This window comes from Elephas maximus, chromosome 3 (genome assembly GCF_024166365.1).
Source record: "Elephas maximus indicus isolate mEleMax1 chromosome 3, mEleMax1 primary haplotype, whole genome shotgun sequence".
NCBI classification, from domain to species: Eukaryota; Metazoa; Chordata; class Mammalia; order Proboscidea; family Elephantidae; genus Elephas; species Elephas maximus.
In genome coordinates this window covers 121,657,443-121,679,144 of record NC_064821.1, presented here as the reverse complement: position 1 = coordinate 121,679,144, position 21,702 = coordinate 121,657,443, and the positions used below count along the sequence as shown (strand labels likewise).

The window sequence follows — 21,702 nt, the reverse complement described above, 5'->3', positions numbered from 1 at the left end:
AGTATGTTTCATTGGCTCAACTGCTCCAGGGCACAGACCCTAATCAGGTAACAACCTATAAAAAGCATGTTTTGGCCAATATTGATGAATCTATCTATTGATCGATCGATCTATCAATCAATCGATCTATCATCTATCTTCCCTAATTTTTTTCTCTCATTTTACCATCTTTTTACTCTCTCTCACCCAGCTCATTCCCTCACTCCCTGCTTATCTAGCTTAGTTTCCATTGGAAGTCCTAATCATTCCATTCCACACAGCCTCAACTCCGTTCCCCTGTTTTGCATTTTGTGTACTCCTGGAAGAACCTCCACCTGATTAAATCCATCTTAACTGGTCTCATTTCAGAATCATAATGCTGTAAACAAGAGTGGGTCTTTAGTTCTGCCCAGAAATCCTATTAGATATTTCTAGCCCACTGACTCTTATATTTCAGATGGCTATTTTGTACCTTTTCCTCTTTCTTCTAGCTTCCGCTACCTCATCAACGCCCCTACCTATGTCTAAACCCACATAATCTACCTTCCCTCCTGTTTCTGTGGGTGAATTTTGCTGTTCCTGTCTGAGGCCAACTCCTTCCTTGTTGACTACATCTTTTCCCCTCTAATCTACTCAAGGACATTGCTCCAACAATAGTTCTCCCTTCTACTTTTTGTGTCATCAGTGCTTCCCTTTCTATTGGATAATTTTCATCAGCATACAAACATACATTCTCCCACCTTAAGACAACAATACAATGCTCTTGGCTCTACTTCTTCCTCAAGTTATTACCCGATTTCTCTGCTCCCATTCACAAAACAAACAAACAAACAAAATGCTCTAAAGAGTGGTCTAAATTTGCTCTCTCCAATTCATCTCCTTCCGTTTGGCCTCCATTTCAATCAGACCTGCTGAACACTGCTGAACAACAACACTGCTGAAATTGCTCCTGTCAAGGATACAAAATCTCCTCATTGCTAACTGCAGTGGTTAAGTCTCAATGCTCATTTCACTTGACACAGCATTAACTGCAGGTAACCATTCATTTAGGGCTACTGGTGGTGTAAATAGTTAAGTGTTGGGCTGCTAACCGAAAGGTTGGTGGTTTGAACCCACCCAGTGGCTCTGTGGAAAAAAGATCTGGCGATCGGCTCCCATAAAGACTCTAAAATCCAAAAACAAACTCATTGCTGCGAAGTCAATTCTGACTCACGGTAACACTACAGGACAGAGTAAAGCTGTTCCATAGGGTTTCTAAGGCTGTAATATTTACGGGGAAACCCTGGTGGCGTAGTGGTTAAGTGCTACAGCTGCTAACCAAAGGGTCGGCAGTTCGAATCTGCCAGCTGCTGCTTGGAAACTCTAATGGGGCAGTTCTACTTTGTCCTATAGCGTCGTTTATGAGTCGGAATCGACTCGACAGCACTGGGGGTTTGTTTTTGTTTTTGTTTTTGGGGGGGGTAATATTTATGGAAGCAGACTGCCAAATCTTTCTCTGGAAAAGTGGCTGGCAAGTTCAAATCAACCTTTTGGTTAGCAGCCAAGCACTTAACCACTGTGCCACCAGGGCTCCTTCCTGTAAAAATTACAGCCTAGAAAACCCTATGGGGCAGTTTACTCTGTCGCATGGGGTTGCTATGTGTCTACGAGTTAGAATCTATTTGAGGGCTTAAAAAAAAAAATTTATTTTTTTTGTTTGAGGGCTTAAAACAACAGATAATTTCTTTGTCCTTGAAACACTTCCTTCAATTAGTTGGAAGTCACCAACTTCTCATTGTTTTCCTCCTCTCTCACTGACTTTCTCAGTCTCTTTCTTTGGTCCCCCTTTTCTCCTTAGGAGCCTTCGTGGCGCAGTGGTTAAGAGCTTGGCCGGTTACTAAAGGGTAGTTCTACTCTGCCCTATTGGGTTGCTATGAGTTGGAATGGACTTGACTTCAATGAGTTGTTTTTCGTTTTGCTGTGTTTTCTTCTGCTTATTTTTAAGTTTTTAGATTGTCCCAGGACTCAGTATTTGGATCTCTTCTCTTCTTTATTTAGAGTTATTTTGTTGGGCATTTAATTCAGCCTTGAGGCTTTAAAAAACAACTCTCGTGTTTTTATCTCTAGTCCAGTATTATCCTTTGAACTTCAAACTCATATATGCAATTGCTTGCATTTATTGTCTTCTCCACTTCAATAAATGGAAACTCCGTCTTACTTGCAGAGGCCAAAAACCATGTCAAACTGCTGAAAACCAAACATAAATAGGAATTCTTAAGAGCAGTAAGAAAAAAAAAAAGGACATATTACAAAAAGTGTAAAAATTTGAATGACCTCTAATTTCTCATCAGGAACAACATCTTTAAGATGCTTAAAAAAAACAATTTGCCAGACAACATCTATGTCTATCAAAAACATCCTTTAAGAAAGAAGGTGAAATAAAATCATTTTCTAGTAAAATAAAACTAAAAGAATTTGAAACCAGCAGATTCACACTGTAAGAAATACTAAGGGAAATGTGACTTTGGATGTCTTGTTAACCATTCTGAGCCTCAGTTTCCTTAACCTCAAATTAGGCTGCAGAATTAAGAGAGTTAAATTGAGATAGTGCATATGTGAAAGTTCTATAAACTGCAATGCATTTTACAAAGTAACTTAATTTTTTAGTTGTTGTTGTTAGTCACTGTTGAGTCAATTCCGACTCAGGGTAACTCCATGTATTACAGAGTAGAACTGTTCCATAGGGTTTTCTTGACTGTAATCTTAACAAAAGCAGATAGCCTGGCCTTTTCCTCCACTGTACTGCTGGATGGGTTTGCACTGCTGACCTTTAGGTGAATAGTCGAGTGTACTTAATGTTTTAGTAAACCAAATACCATACTAATTCACATTTACAGTCAAGTGCTTTAGCACTTTGATTTAAATTGTATGCAAATTAAAGATTCTAGCCATTTATCAAGCAGCCCTAGTGGTACAGTGGTTAAAGCACTTGGCTGCTAACAGAAAGTTCAGTGGTTTGAACCCAACAGCTGCTCTGCAGTAGAAGAGACCTGGTGATCTGTTCCCATAAAGATTACAGCAAAGAAAACCCTATGGGACAATTCTACTCTGTCCTATGAGGTTACTATGAGTCAAAATCAACTCAATGGCACACAGCAAAAACAAAAATAACAATAGCCATTTATCTGGCATCTTGTGAGAATTCCAAGGTGCCCATTCAAAGGCAGAAATCAACAGAATGCCTCATGAGCTGAATATACTGAAATCATGAAAAATAAATGCCAACATTATGATGTGCATTGCCTTCTATTTTCTTTTCAGGTGGATGGTTCATACTCTTTGTGATCATGCTTCGACTGGTGGCGGCCTGCCCTGCATCATGCGCAGTGTGCGCTAAAGAAAAAAAATCTATATATATAAAAAAAAAATAGTAGGTAATAAAACAAGTGATTCTAAAATAGTGTTCAGTTTATCTGGCAAATTTGTTGCCATGCCTTGTATTGAAATAACTGTTCTCTGGGCTCAGCCAGAAAGAAGTAAACTTTTAAAAAGCAAACCTTTCACAGTGACTAATAACATTTTATTTCCCTGTTCCTAGTGGTCTTCTCAAAGCTATTTTAAAGCCTTCAGAGGTAATTGAGATATTTTGTGATTGCAAAAGAATACAACCATTTCATGCAGCTAGACACTTTCAAAAAAGAAAAAGAAAAAATTGATCACCTTAATTATATTTTTGTACATATTTTGTGCAGATTTGAACTCTACCACTGGCTGGAAGAACTATCAATGAATCAGAAACCTGAACTGCAATTGCTCGGCATTAGTAAGATTAAGTGATGTATCAGTGAAACAGATTATTATCAAAGTGCATCTAATTTTGAAAGTCTAGTCTTTTTTTATTGTTGGTAAATGAGCTGTAGAAATGCTAACAAGATACACTGCCTGTATTCATTACATATTGCTTGCTTAAGTCAACAATTTAATAAGACACCTTATTAACAAATTTGAGGAGAACGTGATTTACATCCTGATATCCAAGAAGAGGTAAACAAACTATAAGCTCTGCCAATGGAAATTTTCTGAAACAAGTCTGAGTTAAAGATGGGTTAATTTCATTTCTAAAATTCTCTACGAGAATTAGGAGGTAGACATAACAGCCATGCCTCTCAGGAGAGAGAGGGTTATGGGCCAGTAGGTAAGTACACTGTTTCCTATTAGTATTGAAAACTCCTAAACACTGATTTCTCACTCTCTAAAACGGATTTTCTGATTTCACTACACTTTTTTTTTTTTCTGATCAGAGATAGCGGATATCTGTAAGAAACAAATATTGCTCATCTATATTGCTGCATCTCTTTATCCTCCTTCTCATTTACAAAATGCCATATTTGTGGAGTTAGATTTCATAAACAGAGAAGTAAATGGATGACCGTGTGGTTTCAGCCTTCCTGTGCCAAGCTGTAGACAAGAAATAATCTTCAGAAACAACACCCTGCTCCCGTAGAATTGACAAATCCGTAAAGGATTGTTGTTGTTAGATGCCATTGAGTTGGTACCGACATATAGTGACCCTATGTACAACAGAACGAAACACTGCCTGGTCCTGCACCATCCTCACAACTCTTACTACGTTTGAGCCCATTGTTGCAGCCACTGTATCAATCCATCTCATCGATGGCCTTCCTCTTTTTCACTGACCCTCTACTTTACTAAGCATGATGTCTCTTCTCAGGGACTGGTCCCTCCTCATAACATGTTCAAAGTATATGAAACAAAGTGTCGCCATCCTTGCTTCTAAGAAGCATTCTGGCTATGTTCTTCCAAGACAGATTTGTTCATTCTACTGGCATTCCATGGTATTTCAATATTCTTAGCCAACACTGTAATTCAAAGACACCAATTCTTTGGTCTTCTTTATTCCTTGCCCAGCTTTTACATGCATATGAGGTGATTGAAAATACCATGGTTTGGGTCAGGCACACCTTAGTCCTCAAAGTGACATTTTTGCTTTTTAACACTTTAAAGAGGTCTTTTGCAACAGATTTGCCCGATGCAGTATGTCATTTGATTTCTTGACTACTGCTTCCATGGGCATTGATTGTGGATCTAAGTAAAATGAAATCCTTGACAACTTCAATCTTTTCTTTGTTTATCATGATGTTGCTTATTGGTCCAGCTGTGAGGATTTTTGTTTTCTTTATGGTGAGGTGTAATCCACACTGAAGGCTATAGTCTTTGATCTTCATCAGTAAGTGCTTCAAGTTCTCTTCACTTTCAGCAAGCAAGGTGGTATCATCTGCATATCACAGGTTGTTCATGAGCCTTCTTCCAATCCTTATGATGCATTCTTCTTCGTATAGTCCAGCTTCTGGGATTATTTGCTCAGCATACAGATTGAATAAGTGTGGTCAAAAGATACAACCCTGACCCACACCTTTCCTGATTTTAAGTCATGCAGTATCCCTCCTGTTCTGTTCCAATGATTGCCTCGTGGTCTATGTACAGAATTCTCAGAGAACATTTAAGTGTTCTGAAATTCCTATTCTTTGCAATGTTATCCATAATTTTTTATGATTCACCCAGTTGGATGTCTTTGCAAAGTCAATAAAACGCAGGAAAACATTGTTCTGGTATTCTCTGCTTTCAGGTAAGATCTATCTGACATTAGCAATGATAACCCTCATTCTACATCCTCTTTTGAATCTGGCTGGAATTTCTCACAATTCCCAGCTGATGTACTGCTGCAACTATTTATGAAATTTCTTCAACAAAATTTTACTTGCTTGTGATATTAATTATATTATTAAATAATTTCCACATTCAGTTGGATTACCTTTCTTTGGAATGGGTATGGATATGGATCTCTTCCAGTCAGTTGGCCAGGTAGCTGTCTTCCAAATTTCTTGGCATAGAAAAATGAGCACTTCCAGCATTGCATTCATTTGTTGAAACATCTCAATTGGTATTGTGTCAACTCCTGGAGCCTTGTTTTTTGCCAATGCCCTCAGTGCAGCTTGGACTTCTTCCTTCAGTAACATCCGTTCTGATCACATGCTATCTCCTGAAATGGTTGAACATCAACCAGTTCTTTTTGGTACAGTAACTCTGTGTATTACTTCTATCTTTTTTTTGATGCTTCCTGTGTTTTTTAATATATTTCCCATAGAAATATTTTTTCTTCAGTTCTTTCAGCTTGAGAAATTCCAAGCATCTTCTTCCCTTTTGGTTTTCTAACTCCAGGTCTTTGCACATGTCATTATAATACTTTACTTTGTCTTCTTGAGCTGCCCTTTGAAATCTTCCATTCAGCTCTTTTACTTCATCATTTCTCCCATCCACTTTAGCTACTCAGCGTTCAAGAGCAAGTTTCAGGGTCTCTTCTGACATTCACTTTGGTCTTTTCTTTTTAATGACCTTTGGCTTTCTTCATGTAGGATGTTCTTGATGTGATTCCATAACTCATCTTGTCTTTTGTCATTACTGTTCAATGCATCAAATCTATTCTTGATATGGTCTCTGAATTCAGGTGGTATATACTCAAGGTCGTACTTTGGCTCTCATGGACTTGTTTTAATTTTCTTCAGCATCAGCTTGAACTTGCGTATGTGCAGTTTATGGTCGGCTCTGCAGTCAGTCTCTGGCCTTGTTCTCTTTACACATTTGTAGCCGATTTCCATACCAAAAACAATGATGGGAGGATGAAAGTGCAAAACTGGCCAGAAATAATAGAATTCAAATAATCAACTAACAAATATTTTAAAATACCCTGCTTTAAGTTTGTTTGTGCTACAAAAAAAAAAAAAAAATGGATGGGGCAATTCCTCCAAAAGAAAGAAACAAACAAACCCGTTGCCATGGAGTCGATTCCGACTCATAGTGACCCACAGGACAGAGTAGAACTCCCCCATAGTGGTTCCAAGGAGCACCTGGTGGATTCAAACTGCCAACCTTTTGGTTAGCAGCCATAGCTCTTAACCACTATGCTACCAGGTTTTCTAAAAGAAGGCACTCTGAAAATCCTTTTAGTTTTCTTTCTTTTTTCATTCTCTTTGTTTCAGAAAGGCAGTCTGAATTTTATAAGGGAATTGTGATTTGCTTCACCCCACGGCTGACTGTTCTAATATTACCTGTAGACCTCCCAGGGACAATGGACTCCTCCATCCTTATGACACTGTCATTTGCCATCAAAACAATTTTAGCATGATAAAGATGTGCTACAATAACTCCTGATTATAATACATCTTTATTGAGTTAAAATGCTTTGATTTCTAATGACAGAGCAGTGATAGCTCTGAGGTAATTATGGTGAAGGGATTTAGCAGTTGGAAGCCCAGAGTACCACCTGTCATCATATGATGGACTTCGTTGGAGGGAACAGATACCAGACAGGAGGCCAAGATGGCCCAGACTGTAATGAGAACCCCACTGACAGATCCTTGGGTTGTCTGGAGAAATATAGATTCTTACTAAGTTGCCAGCTTTTAGCCTGGAGCTAAAAAGCACAACCCAATGCTCCTTCTCATTCCCTCCGCCCTAACCCACACCTTTATGTTTGAGAGAAAAGATGATTGACTTTATAGCATAAATATACTTTGCTAGTAAAACTGGTTAGGAAGTTAGACACATGCTCAGCTCTTGGGAGAGTTTGTTCTGGGGTGGCAGGGCTGGAGCACGTCAGTACATGGGCTTAGATCAGAAGGAGGAAGCTTGAAAATCCACCTTCAAAATAATATTAGTGATGATCATCCCAAACAGTAAATTAACTTCGACATCTAAATGAACAGATGGGTTTATGTTTCTCAAACAAACATGTCACAGTAACAAAGAATATAAAAATTCATCATTCTGATAAATAACCAGTTTCCCCTTAAATTTAGAAATAAGGGAATCATTTTCATTTTGTTTATTGCTTTTGCCCAGGTGATAAGATTGCTCAGAGGGTATTGATTATCTCTGCTCTCCATTGTACCCCACTCACACTCATGTGTATCCTGCTTCTTAGTCTGTGCTTTTCTTCTCCACAGCAGCCCCCGTGACCACAAGGGTTTTAATCATCACCGATGGATACCTCTCCTCTGTAGAGAACACAAACCTGTCCCTCCTGTTTAACCTTGCCCTGCTCTCCTAGAGCAGGAATGGCATCAGGGACGTGCGGGAGGATGCCCTGCATGGCCTCACAAAGTTGCGGACATTGTTGCTGGAACACAACCACATATCCAGCTCTTCGCTCTCTGAACACACCTTCAGCAAGCTCCACAGCCTGCAGGTGCTGGTACTTAGCAACAATGCTCTGAACACTTTGCAAGTGTCCTGGTTTCGAAACACTAGGGCCCTGACCCGGCTCCAGCTGGATGGGAATCAGATCACCAATCTGACAGACAATTCTTTTGGAGGCACACATCTCCCCAGTCTCAGGTACCTGGATTTATCTAACAATTTTATTTCCTACATTGGGAAAGATGCCTTCCAGTCTCTGCCTCAACTGCAAGAAGTGGATCTTTCCCGAAATCAGTTGGCCCACATGCCAGATGTTTTCACACCACTGAAGCAGCTAATATTTCTGAGCTTAAATAAGAACCAGTGGAGCTGCACTTGTGATCTCCACCCCCTTGCCAGGGTTTTAAGAAACTACATTAACTCTTCTGCTCACACGCTCAGGAATGCCAAGGACCTAAATTGCCAGCCATCCACCACAGCTATGACCACTGCAAAGAGCGTGCTAAGGCTGTCTGAGATAAACTGCGATTCCAAGGCTCCCAACCACACTATGGTTCTAAAGGACAGAAGTCCCATTCTCCCAGGGCAGGATGTGACCCTGCTGACTGTCCTTGGCTTTGCAGGTATGCTGCAGAGAAGTGTGCTCCTTTCTTTCATCTTGATGTCCACCAAAAGATGCCTGTCTCAGACAGCTGGAAAAATTAGCCAGGGCTTGTAGAAAGGAGAGGTTGTCAGTAGATATAGGAGAATGATAATGGATTAGGTACAAGTTTCAAGAATTTCCTGTTGCAGAGGAGCTGTCTAGCATAAACAAAAAGGCCCTGGGCCAGAATTTAAGTGTTCTTAGTCCTAGTGGAGGAGCCCTAGAGGTGCAGTGGTTAAGTGCTTGGCTGCTAACCCAAAGGTTGGAGGTGATTTGAACCCATCAGCCATTCTATGGAAGAAAGATGTGGCAGACTGCTTCTGTAAATATTTACAACCTCAGAAATCTTATGGGGCAGTTCTACTCTTTTCTATAGGGTCCCTATGAGTAGGAATCAACTCGACACCAACAGGTTTGGGGTTTTTTTGGAGTCATGGTATAAGAAGCCCTGGTGGTGCAACAGTTAAGCGCTTGACTGCTAATTGAAAGGTCAGCAGTTCAAACCCACCAGTCGCTCACTGGGAGAAAGATGTGGCAGTCTGCTTCTATAAATATTACAGCCTGGGAAAACTTATGGGGCAGTTCTACTCTGTCCTGTAGGGTCGTTATGAGTCAGAATCGACTCGACTGCACCCAACAATAGTCCTGGTAGATAACCAGAACTGTGATCCTAAGCAAGTTAACTTGCCAGCTAAACTTCAGTTCTTGTGTCCGTAATGAAGTAATAAGATCTATATTTCACCCTTTCATTCATCCATTCACCAAAGAGTGCTTGTGCATTTATTCTGAAGCTAGAAGACAGGGATCAAAAAAAAAAAAAAAATCATGGGATATAGTCCCTTTTCTCAAGGCACTCATATTCATGTGCCTCTCAGTAAGAACCAGTGGGCTTTATCAAGCACAGGAGGATATGCAATTATGACAACCACACACATGCTCCCATAGAGTGGCTGTACAGCACAGTGTTGAAGTGCAGTTAAATTACTCAGATTTGAGTCTTGGCTCTCCTCTTATTAGCTGTGTAACTTTGGGCAAGTTATCTAACTTCTTTGTGCCTTGGTTTCCTCCTGTTTGGGGATTTGCATTCTTCTAAGATTTTTGAAGGTATGCATCAGGGTTGTATCCTTTCACCATACTTATTCAAAATATATGCTGAGCAAATAATCTCAGAAGGTGGACTATATGAAGAAGAATGCAGCATCAGAATTGGAGAAAGACTCATTAACAACCTGTAATATGCAAATGACACAATCTTGCTTGCTGAAAGCAAAGAGGACTTGAAGCACTTACTGATGAAGATCAAAGACTGCAGCCTTCAGTATGGCTTGCACCTCAACACAGAGAAAACAAAAATCCTCACAGCTGGACCAATAAGAAACACCATGAAAAATACAGAAAATATTGAAGTAGTCAAGGATTTCATTTTACTTGGACCCAGAATCAATGCCCATGGAAGCAGCAGTCGAGAAACCAAATGACGTATTACATTGGGCAAATCTGCTGCAAAAGACCTCTTTAAAGTGTTAAAAAGCAAAGATGTCACTTTGAGGACTATGGTACGCCTGATTCAAGCCATGGTATTTTCAATTACCTCATATGCATGCAAAAGCTGCACAATGAATAAGGAAGACCAAAAAAGAATAGATGCCTTTGAATTACGGTGTTGGCTAAGAATATTGAAATACCATGCAATGGCAATAGAATGAACAAATCTGTCTTGGAAGAACACAGCCAGAATGCTCCTTAGAAGCAAGGGTGGTGAGACGTTGTTTCACGTACTATGAATATGTTATGAGGAGGGACCAGTCCCTGGAAAGGGCCATCAAGCTTAGTAAAATAGAGGGTCAGTGAAAAAGAGGATGGTTATCAATGAGTTGGATTGACACAGTGACTGCAACAATGGGCTCAAACACAGTAAAGACTGTGAGGAGGTACAGGACTGGTCAGTGTTTCATTTTGTTGTACATAGGGTTGCTATGAGTTGGAACCAACTTGAAAGCACCTATCAATGTAACAAGATTTTTGCTTGTCTAGCTCTTTCATAGACTAGCCCATTTCCCCAGAGCAAGGAAAGAGAGGATAATAGTCAAACTTCTAATACTTTATGATATATATATATATAATCTACACATCAGCTATTGTTACATTCCATTGGATGAATTATATGAGCTGATGCTTGATGTCATTAGTTGAAGATCAAGTATGCATGAGATTTCTAACTTGATGTGTATGTGTCCGCTTACCCTCATGTCATGTGGTTAACTTCTCTGTTCTTAGGGGTGGCAGTGTTGACAAGAAATGAGAGTGCTTCAAAGCTGGAAGACCAGAGACCCAAAATGTTGTGCAGGAGTAAACTGATATAATTTGAATATGTGCTATAAATAATTATTCCATAGATGTTTCTAGTGAATTGATTGAACATCAGATATTAGCTAATGACAATTATACTTTTTATCAGGATAGACTAAGACTGGCATCAGATCTAGACAATAGAGCTACCATTGGCAGCTTTCAAACCTACTTGGAAGTGAATTCAAATCACAAAGATAAACTGTTTTAAAACTGTGTAAAAAAATTTTTAACAATGTCAACAATTAGATGTGCCAAGAAATAATTTACTATAAAATATAAAAGTAATAGGGAAACAGACATTTTTTTCCTTAAACATGCTTTTTAACATACTAGTCCTAAGGGAAAAAAATTAATAGATATTCCCAATATAAACACACACACATATGCAATAGGTTGTAGGTTCAAAAAAAAAAAAAAAAAAAAAAACCACTGCTGTCGAGTCGATTCCGACTCAAACAGGTTTGGAAAAATTTTGGACTAAACAAAGTGAAACAGGCCTACTTACTGTAGCATTTCTCATAGACTTTCATTTTCTAATAAACATGAATCTTTAAGAGGAAGATGTAACATAGAACATTTCCCCAACTTCTTTGTAGCATCAATGAGAGCATATTACTAATCTTGCCTTTTCCTATGTTTTTCCAACACAGAAGGATTGTTAGAACACTTTTTAAAAATAGCAATAATGCCCACAGCAATGAAAATTCAACCATCATTCGGCCTGCCTACAAGCTTCATTTGCTGCTTTTGCTCTCTGCACTAACAGAAGGTGACCATATCTGATTGGTAATGGCATACAGCTATATCTCTAGCATCAACAGCAGGACACTGAATGGTTCCTTGCTGTTTAGACACAATTAGAGGAGATACTTGATCCTATAATCCAATGATGCCTACTTTCATTTCAATGGCTAATGCATGTGTTTAAGAAAACTGAGGTGTTCCTTTTCTTTATGATTTAGTTTAGTAACTACATCAGCCATACGAAGTAATCTCTTAATCTTTTTTTTTTCCCCCTTAACAGTTGAGTCTTCCAAGATCCAACAGGACAATACAAAACCCAAGCAACAGTGGCAGCAATCATAATCATAAACCGCAATGACTATTCATTGAGCCCTACTGTATCAAAGCACTGTACTAAGCATATCACATATGTTTATTTCACTAATCTCTGAGCGATATTAATTATCCACATTTGACAGATGAAGAAGAACAAGGTTTACAGGTTAGAAAACTTCCCAAGAAAAATGTCATAACAGGGCTTTGAATCCTGGGTTTTCTGACTCCAAGGTAAAAGATAAGGGGTGTTTTTAAAATTTTATTATTTTCAACATTTTAAAACCAAAATCATGTTTGGAGTAATTCAAACACTAGGATCTGGCAATAAAAAAAAAGTTATGATATAGCTTTTGCTGTTACTCTTTAAAATTGCTGTGCCTTTAATACAGATTAAATTATTTCAATATGTTATAGCACTTTCCAAGAGTGTATTATTGTCCAATAAAATGGGTTTATAAAATCTCAAGACCTGGTAAAGTATACTGAGATTGGAGTTGTTTACCAAAAACTGCTATTCTCTTTGGTTAATCTTCATCTTTGACAGAAAAAAATAAATGAAATAACCATGCCTCATTCCCTCTTGTTTCTTTCAGGTTCAAAAAAAATATCTTAAAGTTTTCATTAAAGTTGTCCCCAGAGGAGAGGACCAGACATGATGAATCCATCGAAGAGCCTAGAATGCTAAGATCATTTTATTCACTGTCCCCATCTCCTGAGGAGGGAACTGAGTTCTGTAGGAGAACTGACTTGCTCAAGGTCACAGAGCAAGTTCCAGGCAGAGCTGGGCTTAGAACACAGATCTTCCCTAATCTATAGTGATACCATGTCTTCCTGTAAGATTAGACCACCTAGCATTTTTCATTATCAGAATTTATGGTTTCTTTAAGAATATCCAGTAAACATTTCTGGAGCACCCCTGTACCTGAGTTCTGAGCACTGGACATCACAATGTTGAACAAGACTAAGGAGCTCCTTTCCTCATCATATACTCAATTCTAATGGAAGAGAACAGACAGTACACAAGCAAATGAATAAACGAAAGGAAGAATATCATATTGTGACAAAAAACCCTTTGCTGTCAAGTTGATTCCACCTCTTGGTGACCATTTAGGACAGAGTCGAGCCACCCCATACGGTGTCCAAGGAGCAGCTGGTGGATTGAAACTGCTGACCTTTTGGTTAGCAGCCATAGCTCTTAATCACTGCACCACCATCACCTCTTATATTGTGATAAGTACTAAGAAAAAAAGGAAATTGATTGTGATAGAAGGGGGGTGGGGATATGACTCAAATATTTTGGGTTGATTATCTAGGTGGTTGGAGATGCTATTTATTGAGATGATAAAAGTAAAGTAGGAACAAGTTAAAGTTCACAGCCAGGTTTGAGAAATACAGCCCTTTACAAATTTATTCAGAGGATAAGATATACATACATAGAACATAAAATCACAGTACCAGGCAATCTGAGACCAGCTGTCAATCATTTTATCACAGGAGTTCATAGAGGCGAGTGATCTTTGCAAGACAGAAAAAACAGCAAAGGTGTCAAGGAGTTTGAGGTTATTGATTTAGATTTTAAAGGATAAATAATATTCAAACATGCAGTGATAGGAGAAGGTATTACAAGCATCACTAAGAATATACACAAAAGGTTAGGAATGGGTTTTAAAACCAATGAATTGAAGAGTCTGAAATATAGTGTTTGAATGGGAGTAATAATGAAAAATAAGGCTAGGAAGGGAGATTATGGCCAGATTGTACCGAATCCAGAATGCAAACAAGTTTGGCTTTTATGCTAATGGAAAGCCAAAGAAGTATTTTGAGCTTAGGGTGACATTTAAGGAAGTTTAAAATATGGCAACAGCATGTAGTATCAGTTATTCTGTTTGGGGAGGAGGTTGTGGCACATGAGAATTCCAGGGTATATACTAAATGTGGTTTATTTTTATTGACTCTGGGACCAATGAATAGGAAATAGGAAATTAAACTGGCTCCTCAAAGGCAGAAAAAAAAAAAAAAGTGTAATGCAGGAATTATCTTCTTTTATCCTGAATGAAAAATCCCCTCTATTTTTTTCTACCAAAGGGATTCTAGATAATAGTGTTTCTTATAATTTTTAAGGTATAAAGAGAAATATCCAAATTGGAAAACAGAACAATGCCATAAAATCACCTCTGTCTGGTTTTATATATTTCCAAAGGATGAAGGACTTGCCACCCATTCTGATGCTCTGAAAGTCTTTAACCTTTATATTTGTGGGCTTCACATTTGATGATTTATATGTTTTTTCCTATGATGTTGTCTTTTAATGGTCTCTCTATTTGTCACAGGAGCTGTTGGTCTCACTTGCCTAGGTTTAGTTGTATTAAACTGGAAACTCCAAAAAGGCAAAGCAAATGAACACACATCAGAAAACCTTTGTTGCAGAACCTTTGATGAATCCCTGTGTGCTCATGAGGCAAGAAATTACCGCACTAAGCTATACTGTAACTGCCACTTAACTCAGGAAAACAGGATAAAGGTCATGTCCATTGTGGGGGCCAGAAAAGAAATGCCACTTTTACAGGAAAACAGCCATCAAGCAACATTGGCACCAGAGTCCACAGCCCTTGACAGATCATTTAGAAACCTGAAAGGGAAGGACCATGGGGCAGACAACAGTTCCTTCTACCTCGATGGAAGATTGCTGCGGTCAGGATGTACAGAGACTCCTGGGGATAAGGTAGCTTTTAATGAACCAACCTTACTTACAAGATGTTGTCCAGAGAGAGTTAAAAAGCTGAGGAATTGTGAGCCTGGGGAAGTCCAACCTCAAACCCTGTCACAGCATGTAACAAGAACAATAGGTAAGCTTGTCTCATTCTAGAACATTCTGCTCTGTTTAATGCCTCCCGAAGTTTCATTTTGTGATTTTCTTTACATGTGGATGTGGTAAAATCATTGTAGCACTAGTCTACTCCTCTTCTACAGATTCCAGAGCTGTGCGTGTGTGCGTTGGGGGGGGGGGCGGTGGGGGGGCAGGTAGATGAGGGGTTGATGGAGAGTCCCTACCATCAGGAGCTGAGAATGCATTTCATACCTCCTGGAAAGGGAATTTTGTGATCTCACATCTAACAATGTTAAAAAAAAAAAAAGAAGAAGAAGCCTTTTAAAATAGCAATAGTGTTGTTAAGATTTATGGGAAGGTGAGTACTGGCTTCTAGTCCAACATCCTTCGAGCTCTAATGCCAATTCTGCAGTAAGCAACCTTCCCAGAGCACGACACGTTAGAAGAATGAGCCTTCTAATGCTAGTGATTCATTTCAGGAATGATGTCAAGAAACATACTTTGCTTGCTGAGCTGTCAGGGATGATAACTTCCCAGTCCAGGGAAAGTCAGGACTTAATTCATCGTCCCATGTTGGGAGCCAAGTGAATCTGGCCATGACATCTACCCACTATACATGGGCGATGTCAATATTTAGGTAGAAGCAATGCATTAAACGTCTTCCTTTTTCTTTTGGAATAGTAAGGCGATGCTTTCAGGCTCAGCAGTGAAAACTTTGACAGCTGCTCCGTAAAAAGGTTCCTGTCATTTATGTGAATTGGTTTACAACAAGCAGAGCTTTCTCTCAGAATATGAATGACAGAGGTGCTGCACCAAGAAATTCTTACCATAGGGATCTAGCCCTAAGGACGGACTTGGGGACAATTGCATGAGAATGAAACCATATGTTATTTTCATGTGCAGCATAAGGCAGGATGTGAGTTTATGCCATTGTATTCCCCAGACTACAGTTCTTACCAGTTTCTGGGGACTGATGATTTGACTCAAGAGAGGGACGACTGGGGAAGGAAACATCTGCCATAGAAATCTGATCAAATTGGCTTTATTTTATAAAGAAATAAGCATTTAACCTTTCAATAGAATCATACCTTAGGCAGATGTTTCACTGTGCAACGCTTTAAGTTCTCTGTGAGAACCTGCTATACTGAAGGGAATATAGTCAGTGGTCTCTAACCATTCAAACTCAGGGCCAGATTACTGAATAAGCAAGGTACGTATGGGCTTGCTTGTGCATGCTTACTAATCTGTAATGAACAATTTCACCTGGTTTTCACCATGTCAAAAATGTGGTGAAACACATGTGAAATTCTTCACTACAGATTAGTAAGTAAACACAAGTAAACCCTTGCATACTTTGCTTACTGTAAGCCGGGCAGTCACAGCCCCTTTGCCTAGGCAGAGGCATAAAGGGTCCACGGACTTTGAATGCCTTTCACTCCTGCCTAGACATATGTGGGCCTCATTAGCACAGTACAACAGAGTACATACCTGAAGCCTATTTTCAACGGCAACAGCTAAGGGGGAGTGGCAGATTCATGACATTTGACACCACTCTCCCCATTAAGCAGGGTCCTCACCTATCCACATCAGGTGCCTGAGGACTGATGGCTCCACCCACTTCACCTAGCCGCCCACATAAAAAAGATAAAAAAAAAGATAGGGGTCTGAAAATAACCGGTTAATTCCCCGTTTAAAACCTAGCCCCTTATTTCATACAGAAATTACTATTTTGTCAAATCAAATACAATTACTTTTTAAGAAACACTTTGAAATTCTACTATATACCAGACATTGTATTGAAGCTGGTGAGTACAGGTATTTGGGGAGAGAGCAGCCAAGGCCACATCTGCTTCAGGATAGAAGTCAGTAAGGAGGCAACATGCTCTGGTTATGCCTTCTAACTTGGAAACACAGAATAAAAGGATTTCAGGAGTAGAGGAGAATTTAGAGATGGTCTAGTCCAAAAGTTCTTCATATTTATCTGTAAGTCCCATAACTCTCTGAGAATCTGATGAAGGCTACACATTCTTTCCCCAGAATAATTTGCATACCCATGTAAAGTTCTCATAGAGTTCATCCTTCTGATACCTAGAGAGTAAATGACTTCTCTAAGGGCCTTCAGAGAATTAATGGCAGATTTTATATTAGAATTTGGCCCTAGTCTGCTGTTTAAAGGAGTTAAACTCTTCCCTTGTCTCAATAAACAGAAATACTTCACTCTTCCTCTAGATAAAACAATCTTATGAAAAAAGAGAAAAGGAACAGATAAGATGTAATTAATTGCATTATGGTTAAGAGCATGGGGCTTAGTGTCAGAGTTCAAGTCCTTGCCACATCATCTAGCTACCATGTGGCTGGGGGAAAATTCAAACTCTCTAATCCTATTTCTTCATCCATAAAAGTGATAAGGTAATAGGACTTGTCTAATGACTCAGATCTCTTGTGAATATTAAATGTGGGCATATTTAACACAATTCCCAGCTATTAGTATATGCTCAATAAGTGTTAAGTAATATTATTATTTTTAATCACTAATATTATTTTAATATTATTTAACATGTATCATTAATGTTATACTGACACGTACCATTTAAAAGTTCCAGGTAGAGATTGCTACAACACAGACCAGGCCATTTTTCAAAATACCTATTCATTTAACAAATGCTTAGTGAACACTGTATGAAGCAATGGGAAATAAGACAGATATGATCTCTGCTTTCATGGAGATAACACTATCAGAAGAGTGGCAGAATCTTTCTCTTTTGTTGTTGAGGTTAGTCTCTGTTTGAAACCTGAACACTACTCAATATTACTCATGTTTTTTCCTAATATTCAGTTCCAAATGGGAAATGAATGAAGAAAACAATTTACTATAATTATTTGAAAGGGATTTAGATATTGTGCATATTTAAACCAAAAATTAATCTAAAGATATACAAATATGAATAATATCTTTACTTCTAATTCTATAACTTTTAGGTCAGCATCACAGCTGATTAAAATATGACCATAAAGAATTTCATTGTAAACACACCAAACTGTCAAATGTCCTTTGTAGGTCTGCTTAAAAATTAGAAAAGTACACAAGAATTGCCATAATCGCAGGAGTCTGTTTTTGTACCTTTCATGAGATTTCTAAACATCTGTTTGGTCGAGTGCTAAATTCCTGCATTTATTGTTCAGCAGATATCAGCAGTGACACATTTAGTAGAAGATATGCAACATCCGCTTCAGCCTTGGCAAAAGAAAGTCTTGAAAAGCATTTAACAAATGAATCATGGCAGCCTCCAATAGAAAAAGAAGACAATGCCTTACAACCTCACAGGCAGAGACATTTGATTACAAGCTCATCATCCAAGCCTTTTGAGCCTGAGGAACACTATGGACAAAAGATCACACAAAAACATAGATTAAAATATGATGATCCCTGTGGACTGTTAAAATGGAGCAGGCCTACGTATCAGCCATACAATTCTCTTATCTGCAAATATGTGCCCTGTGATCAATTTCAAGATTATGTGAAAGAAAAGAAGCCACGCTGTAGATACGATTCAAAGCCTGAGAAATGGCAAATCCAAACTAACAGTGCAATAGAAAAATTCCTTACGAGAGAGGACAACGTAGAATTATCAGGGTTATCTGCAAAAGCCAAGAAAACATATTCCCCAAAGAGAGTTAGTTTCCAAGATCCTGAGTTAGTAGGAAAAGGTAGACTGGTGATGTCACCTAAAACAGCAACCCATTGGAAACAGCAGAAAAATCAAAGTAACCAACGGACCAGCTTGGATCTCAAAAAACGTAGCAACCTTTGGGAGAGAAATGCAAGAGGAAAATGGTTTACTACTGATGAGCAGCTTCTGAAAAAGAAGAGAATCAATCCATCTGACCTCAAAGGGAAAATTAAAGGACACAATTTAAGGATAAAATTAAATTTACATCCTTTTAGAAAAGTCAGAGTCCATCCAGAACAGCCCTCTCCAGAGCTCCAAGGTAAATGTAAGCATGCATTGTTGTCTCCTAAGAAATTATCCAAAGCTTCTGAGAAAAAAGCCAAAATAAACCTTGTGTCCTCTGCAGATTTTCCCCAACAGCCAGAGAAGGACGGCTACATTAGACTCATTTCAAAGAGGCTGCCTCTCAAACATGCCCCAAAGCAGATACCATCTTACAAAAAAAACACTAAAAATGTACCTCTGCTCAGTGCTGATAACTTGTCTGTGGTCAGCCAGAGCTCTATGGAAGGCAAGTGTCACCCTACTGGTCACATTCCTGATATAAACCCCTCAACACTGCCTCTGCCCACACTCATCGTAACTGAGCACAGGCATTCATACCCCCAGCTCTCACGTGAGCAAATGGAAGCAACTCACCTGGCACTGGAAGTTCCTGGCCATTCACTAGCTACTTGGGAAAACACAAGAGGTGACATTTTACCATCCTACCATTCTTGGGGGGCTATTCACCAAAGGTCACCAGAGCCCCCTGAGCACATGGAGCAGGACAGATCAAAGACCAGTGACAGCAGGAAGGCAAACCAGTTTTCTTCATCCCTGAAAAATCAAATACAACTTCCAGGTGTCCAAGAGACTGATGCCTACAATGAGCAGTACACTTCAGATCAAAATCAAGCTTTACAACATGGAGAGCAAAAATCTAGTCACACACGACTTGGCAATGAAGAAAGAACACCAATGACAGAAGCCCAGACATCACATCATATTGTGGAAAGTTGCATTAGGGATGAAGTGGAAAATGATGTAGGAGAAAACCTCCCTAGAACAGAAACTTATGATTCTTCTTTCATTCCCCAGACACAACCCAAGAGCAATGTAAAAGTTATGAAGATAAATTCTATTCCATACAAAAATAGAATAGAGCTTTCCAAGGATATCAGTACTTCTCCTTTTAGTCATCAAGCCATTTGGCATCTAACCAATAGTAGCAAAAAAGGAACTGACAGCACAAATGCATTGCCCAGGGATGACAGCACTGAAGCGCTAGAGATAAAAATAGTAGGAGGAGAAGAGAACAAAATACTCTATGAAAGCAAGACAAATTCTAGGATGTTAATTCGGACCACGCAAGTGACCTCGAAAGGCACCACAAAAGAAAAGCAGAAAACTTGGGAAAATGGAAAAAGTGAAAAACATTTATTATACGATTCAAGCTCTGTCAAGGCGACTATTACAGCGAAGGATGTGAGTATCACAAGTTCTCACGAGAATGAAAATCAACCACCTGGCAGTGAAATAGATCTTCAAACTAATAACAATGTATATGATTTAAGAAAAGTTAAAAATATTCAACCAGATACAGATAACAGTGTACATAAAGAAGGTGAAAGGACAGCAAGGACAGCGGAGAAGCATGAAGTACTTTCCCCCTCACCAGAGTTAAAAGACATTAATTTTGAGGCAGAAAATGAGGTACTTCTAATTCCTACCAGGATAAATGGAGCTGAAGACTCCGCTCCAAAACCTGCACTGTATCTACCATCTGCTGAATATGCTAATACATCGCCTTTCCAGGCAGAACAAAGTGAACAAAATAACTCAAATAATATTCATTCTCTACGTTAGCTTTCTTCAAAAGCACGCACAAACAGCCCCTAGCCTTTGCATGCATTTCAAATGCATTCTATTGGAGGAAAAATCCTCGGTCATTCTTTGTTAACAATAAAACAAAAGTACCCAGTGAAATACAAGGTAAAAATCAAAGGCGGAGCCACCAGATATGTTTGATACAATTAACTGAGATTCTTCCCTAGAGAATGGGAAAATGGGAAAAAGGAAGTTTTGTCTAGTCCTGAAAAAGCAACCGAACATTTAAAAAAAAAAAAAAAAAAACTTTAAACAAATGAAAGATTAAGAAAAAAAGTACTTGAACAGATTTATACTTGATGTTTATTTTATGGAAATTACTATGCACATCTCAATTAGTGGTATTACAGTATTGCATTCTACACTGCTGATTATATGTTCATATTTGTGCCTGATATGTTTTCTCAATTATGGTATGAAAATAAAAATTGAGCTTTGTTTGTTAACCGTAGCCTAGCTGATGTGCTTATTAGTATATTTCATTTATTTGTAACTGTTTTGTTGACAATTATCCTAGATTTTAAGCAGAAGTCTTCAAAACCCGTTATTTCTCTAAGAGGAAAAAAGGTTAGGATTTCCAAGGCAGTGAGTTTATGCAAAATCTGCGAAATCCTTTAAATCCACTAGGTGGGGATCTTAGCTTCAATTATTTTAAAAGATGAACAAACTCGGGGCTTCAAGATCAACACAATGGATCCTGAACAAAAAGGAATTTTAACTAGCTTTTTTTTTATTGCCAATTGTTATTAACTTAAGATTTTGAAAACTAAATAACTCATTAACATGTAAGCTTTCAAGATTTCATCTCCTGAGTTTAGCAAGCCAGTATTTGGTGTGGGTACTTCTTCTGCAGAATAATTACATGTTCATATAAATATTAGATTTAAAAGCATACTCAGAATAAGCCACACTTATTTGAAAAATGTAGGTATACTCAAACATTTTTTATTATTGATATCCCAGTAAAATGAAGGTATGAAAGCATACCTTCAGGGTATAGAATATTATAATATTTCACCTTTCCTGGTGGGAAAAAGAAAGGTTAC

At 38.6% G+C, this 21,702-nt stretch overlaps 2 protein-coding genes across 6 annotated transcripts in view; one reads left to right on the top strand and one right to left on the bottom strand.

Annotated features, from left to right (window-relative positions):
* The window catches only part of TNNI3K (TNNI3 interacting kinase), a 380,317-nt gene that overhangs the window by 65,177 nt on the left and 293,438 nt on the right, over nucleotides 1-21,702 (bottom strand). The gene's annotated exons all lie outside the window — the stretch shown is intronic.
* Nucleotides 3,306-20,635, top strand: LRRC53 (leucine rich repeat containing 53). Its single transcript, XM_049879755.1, is given in 5 exon segments — nucleotides 3,306-3,388; nucleotides 3,557-3,590; nucleotides 7,961-8,798; nucleotides 14,560-15,075; nucleotides 18,243-20,635. Coding segments are annotated over 5 exon segments (3,864 nt in total).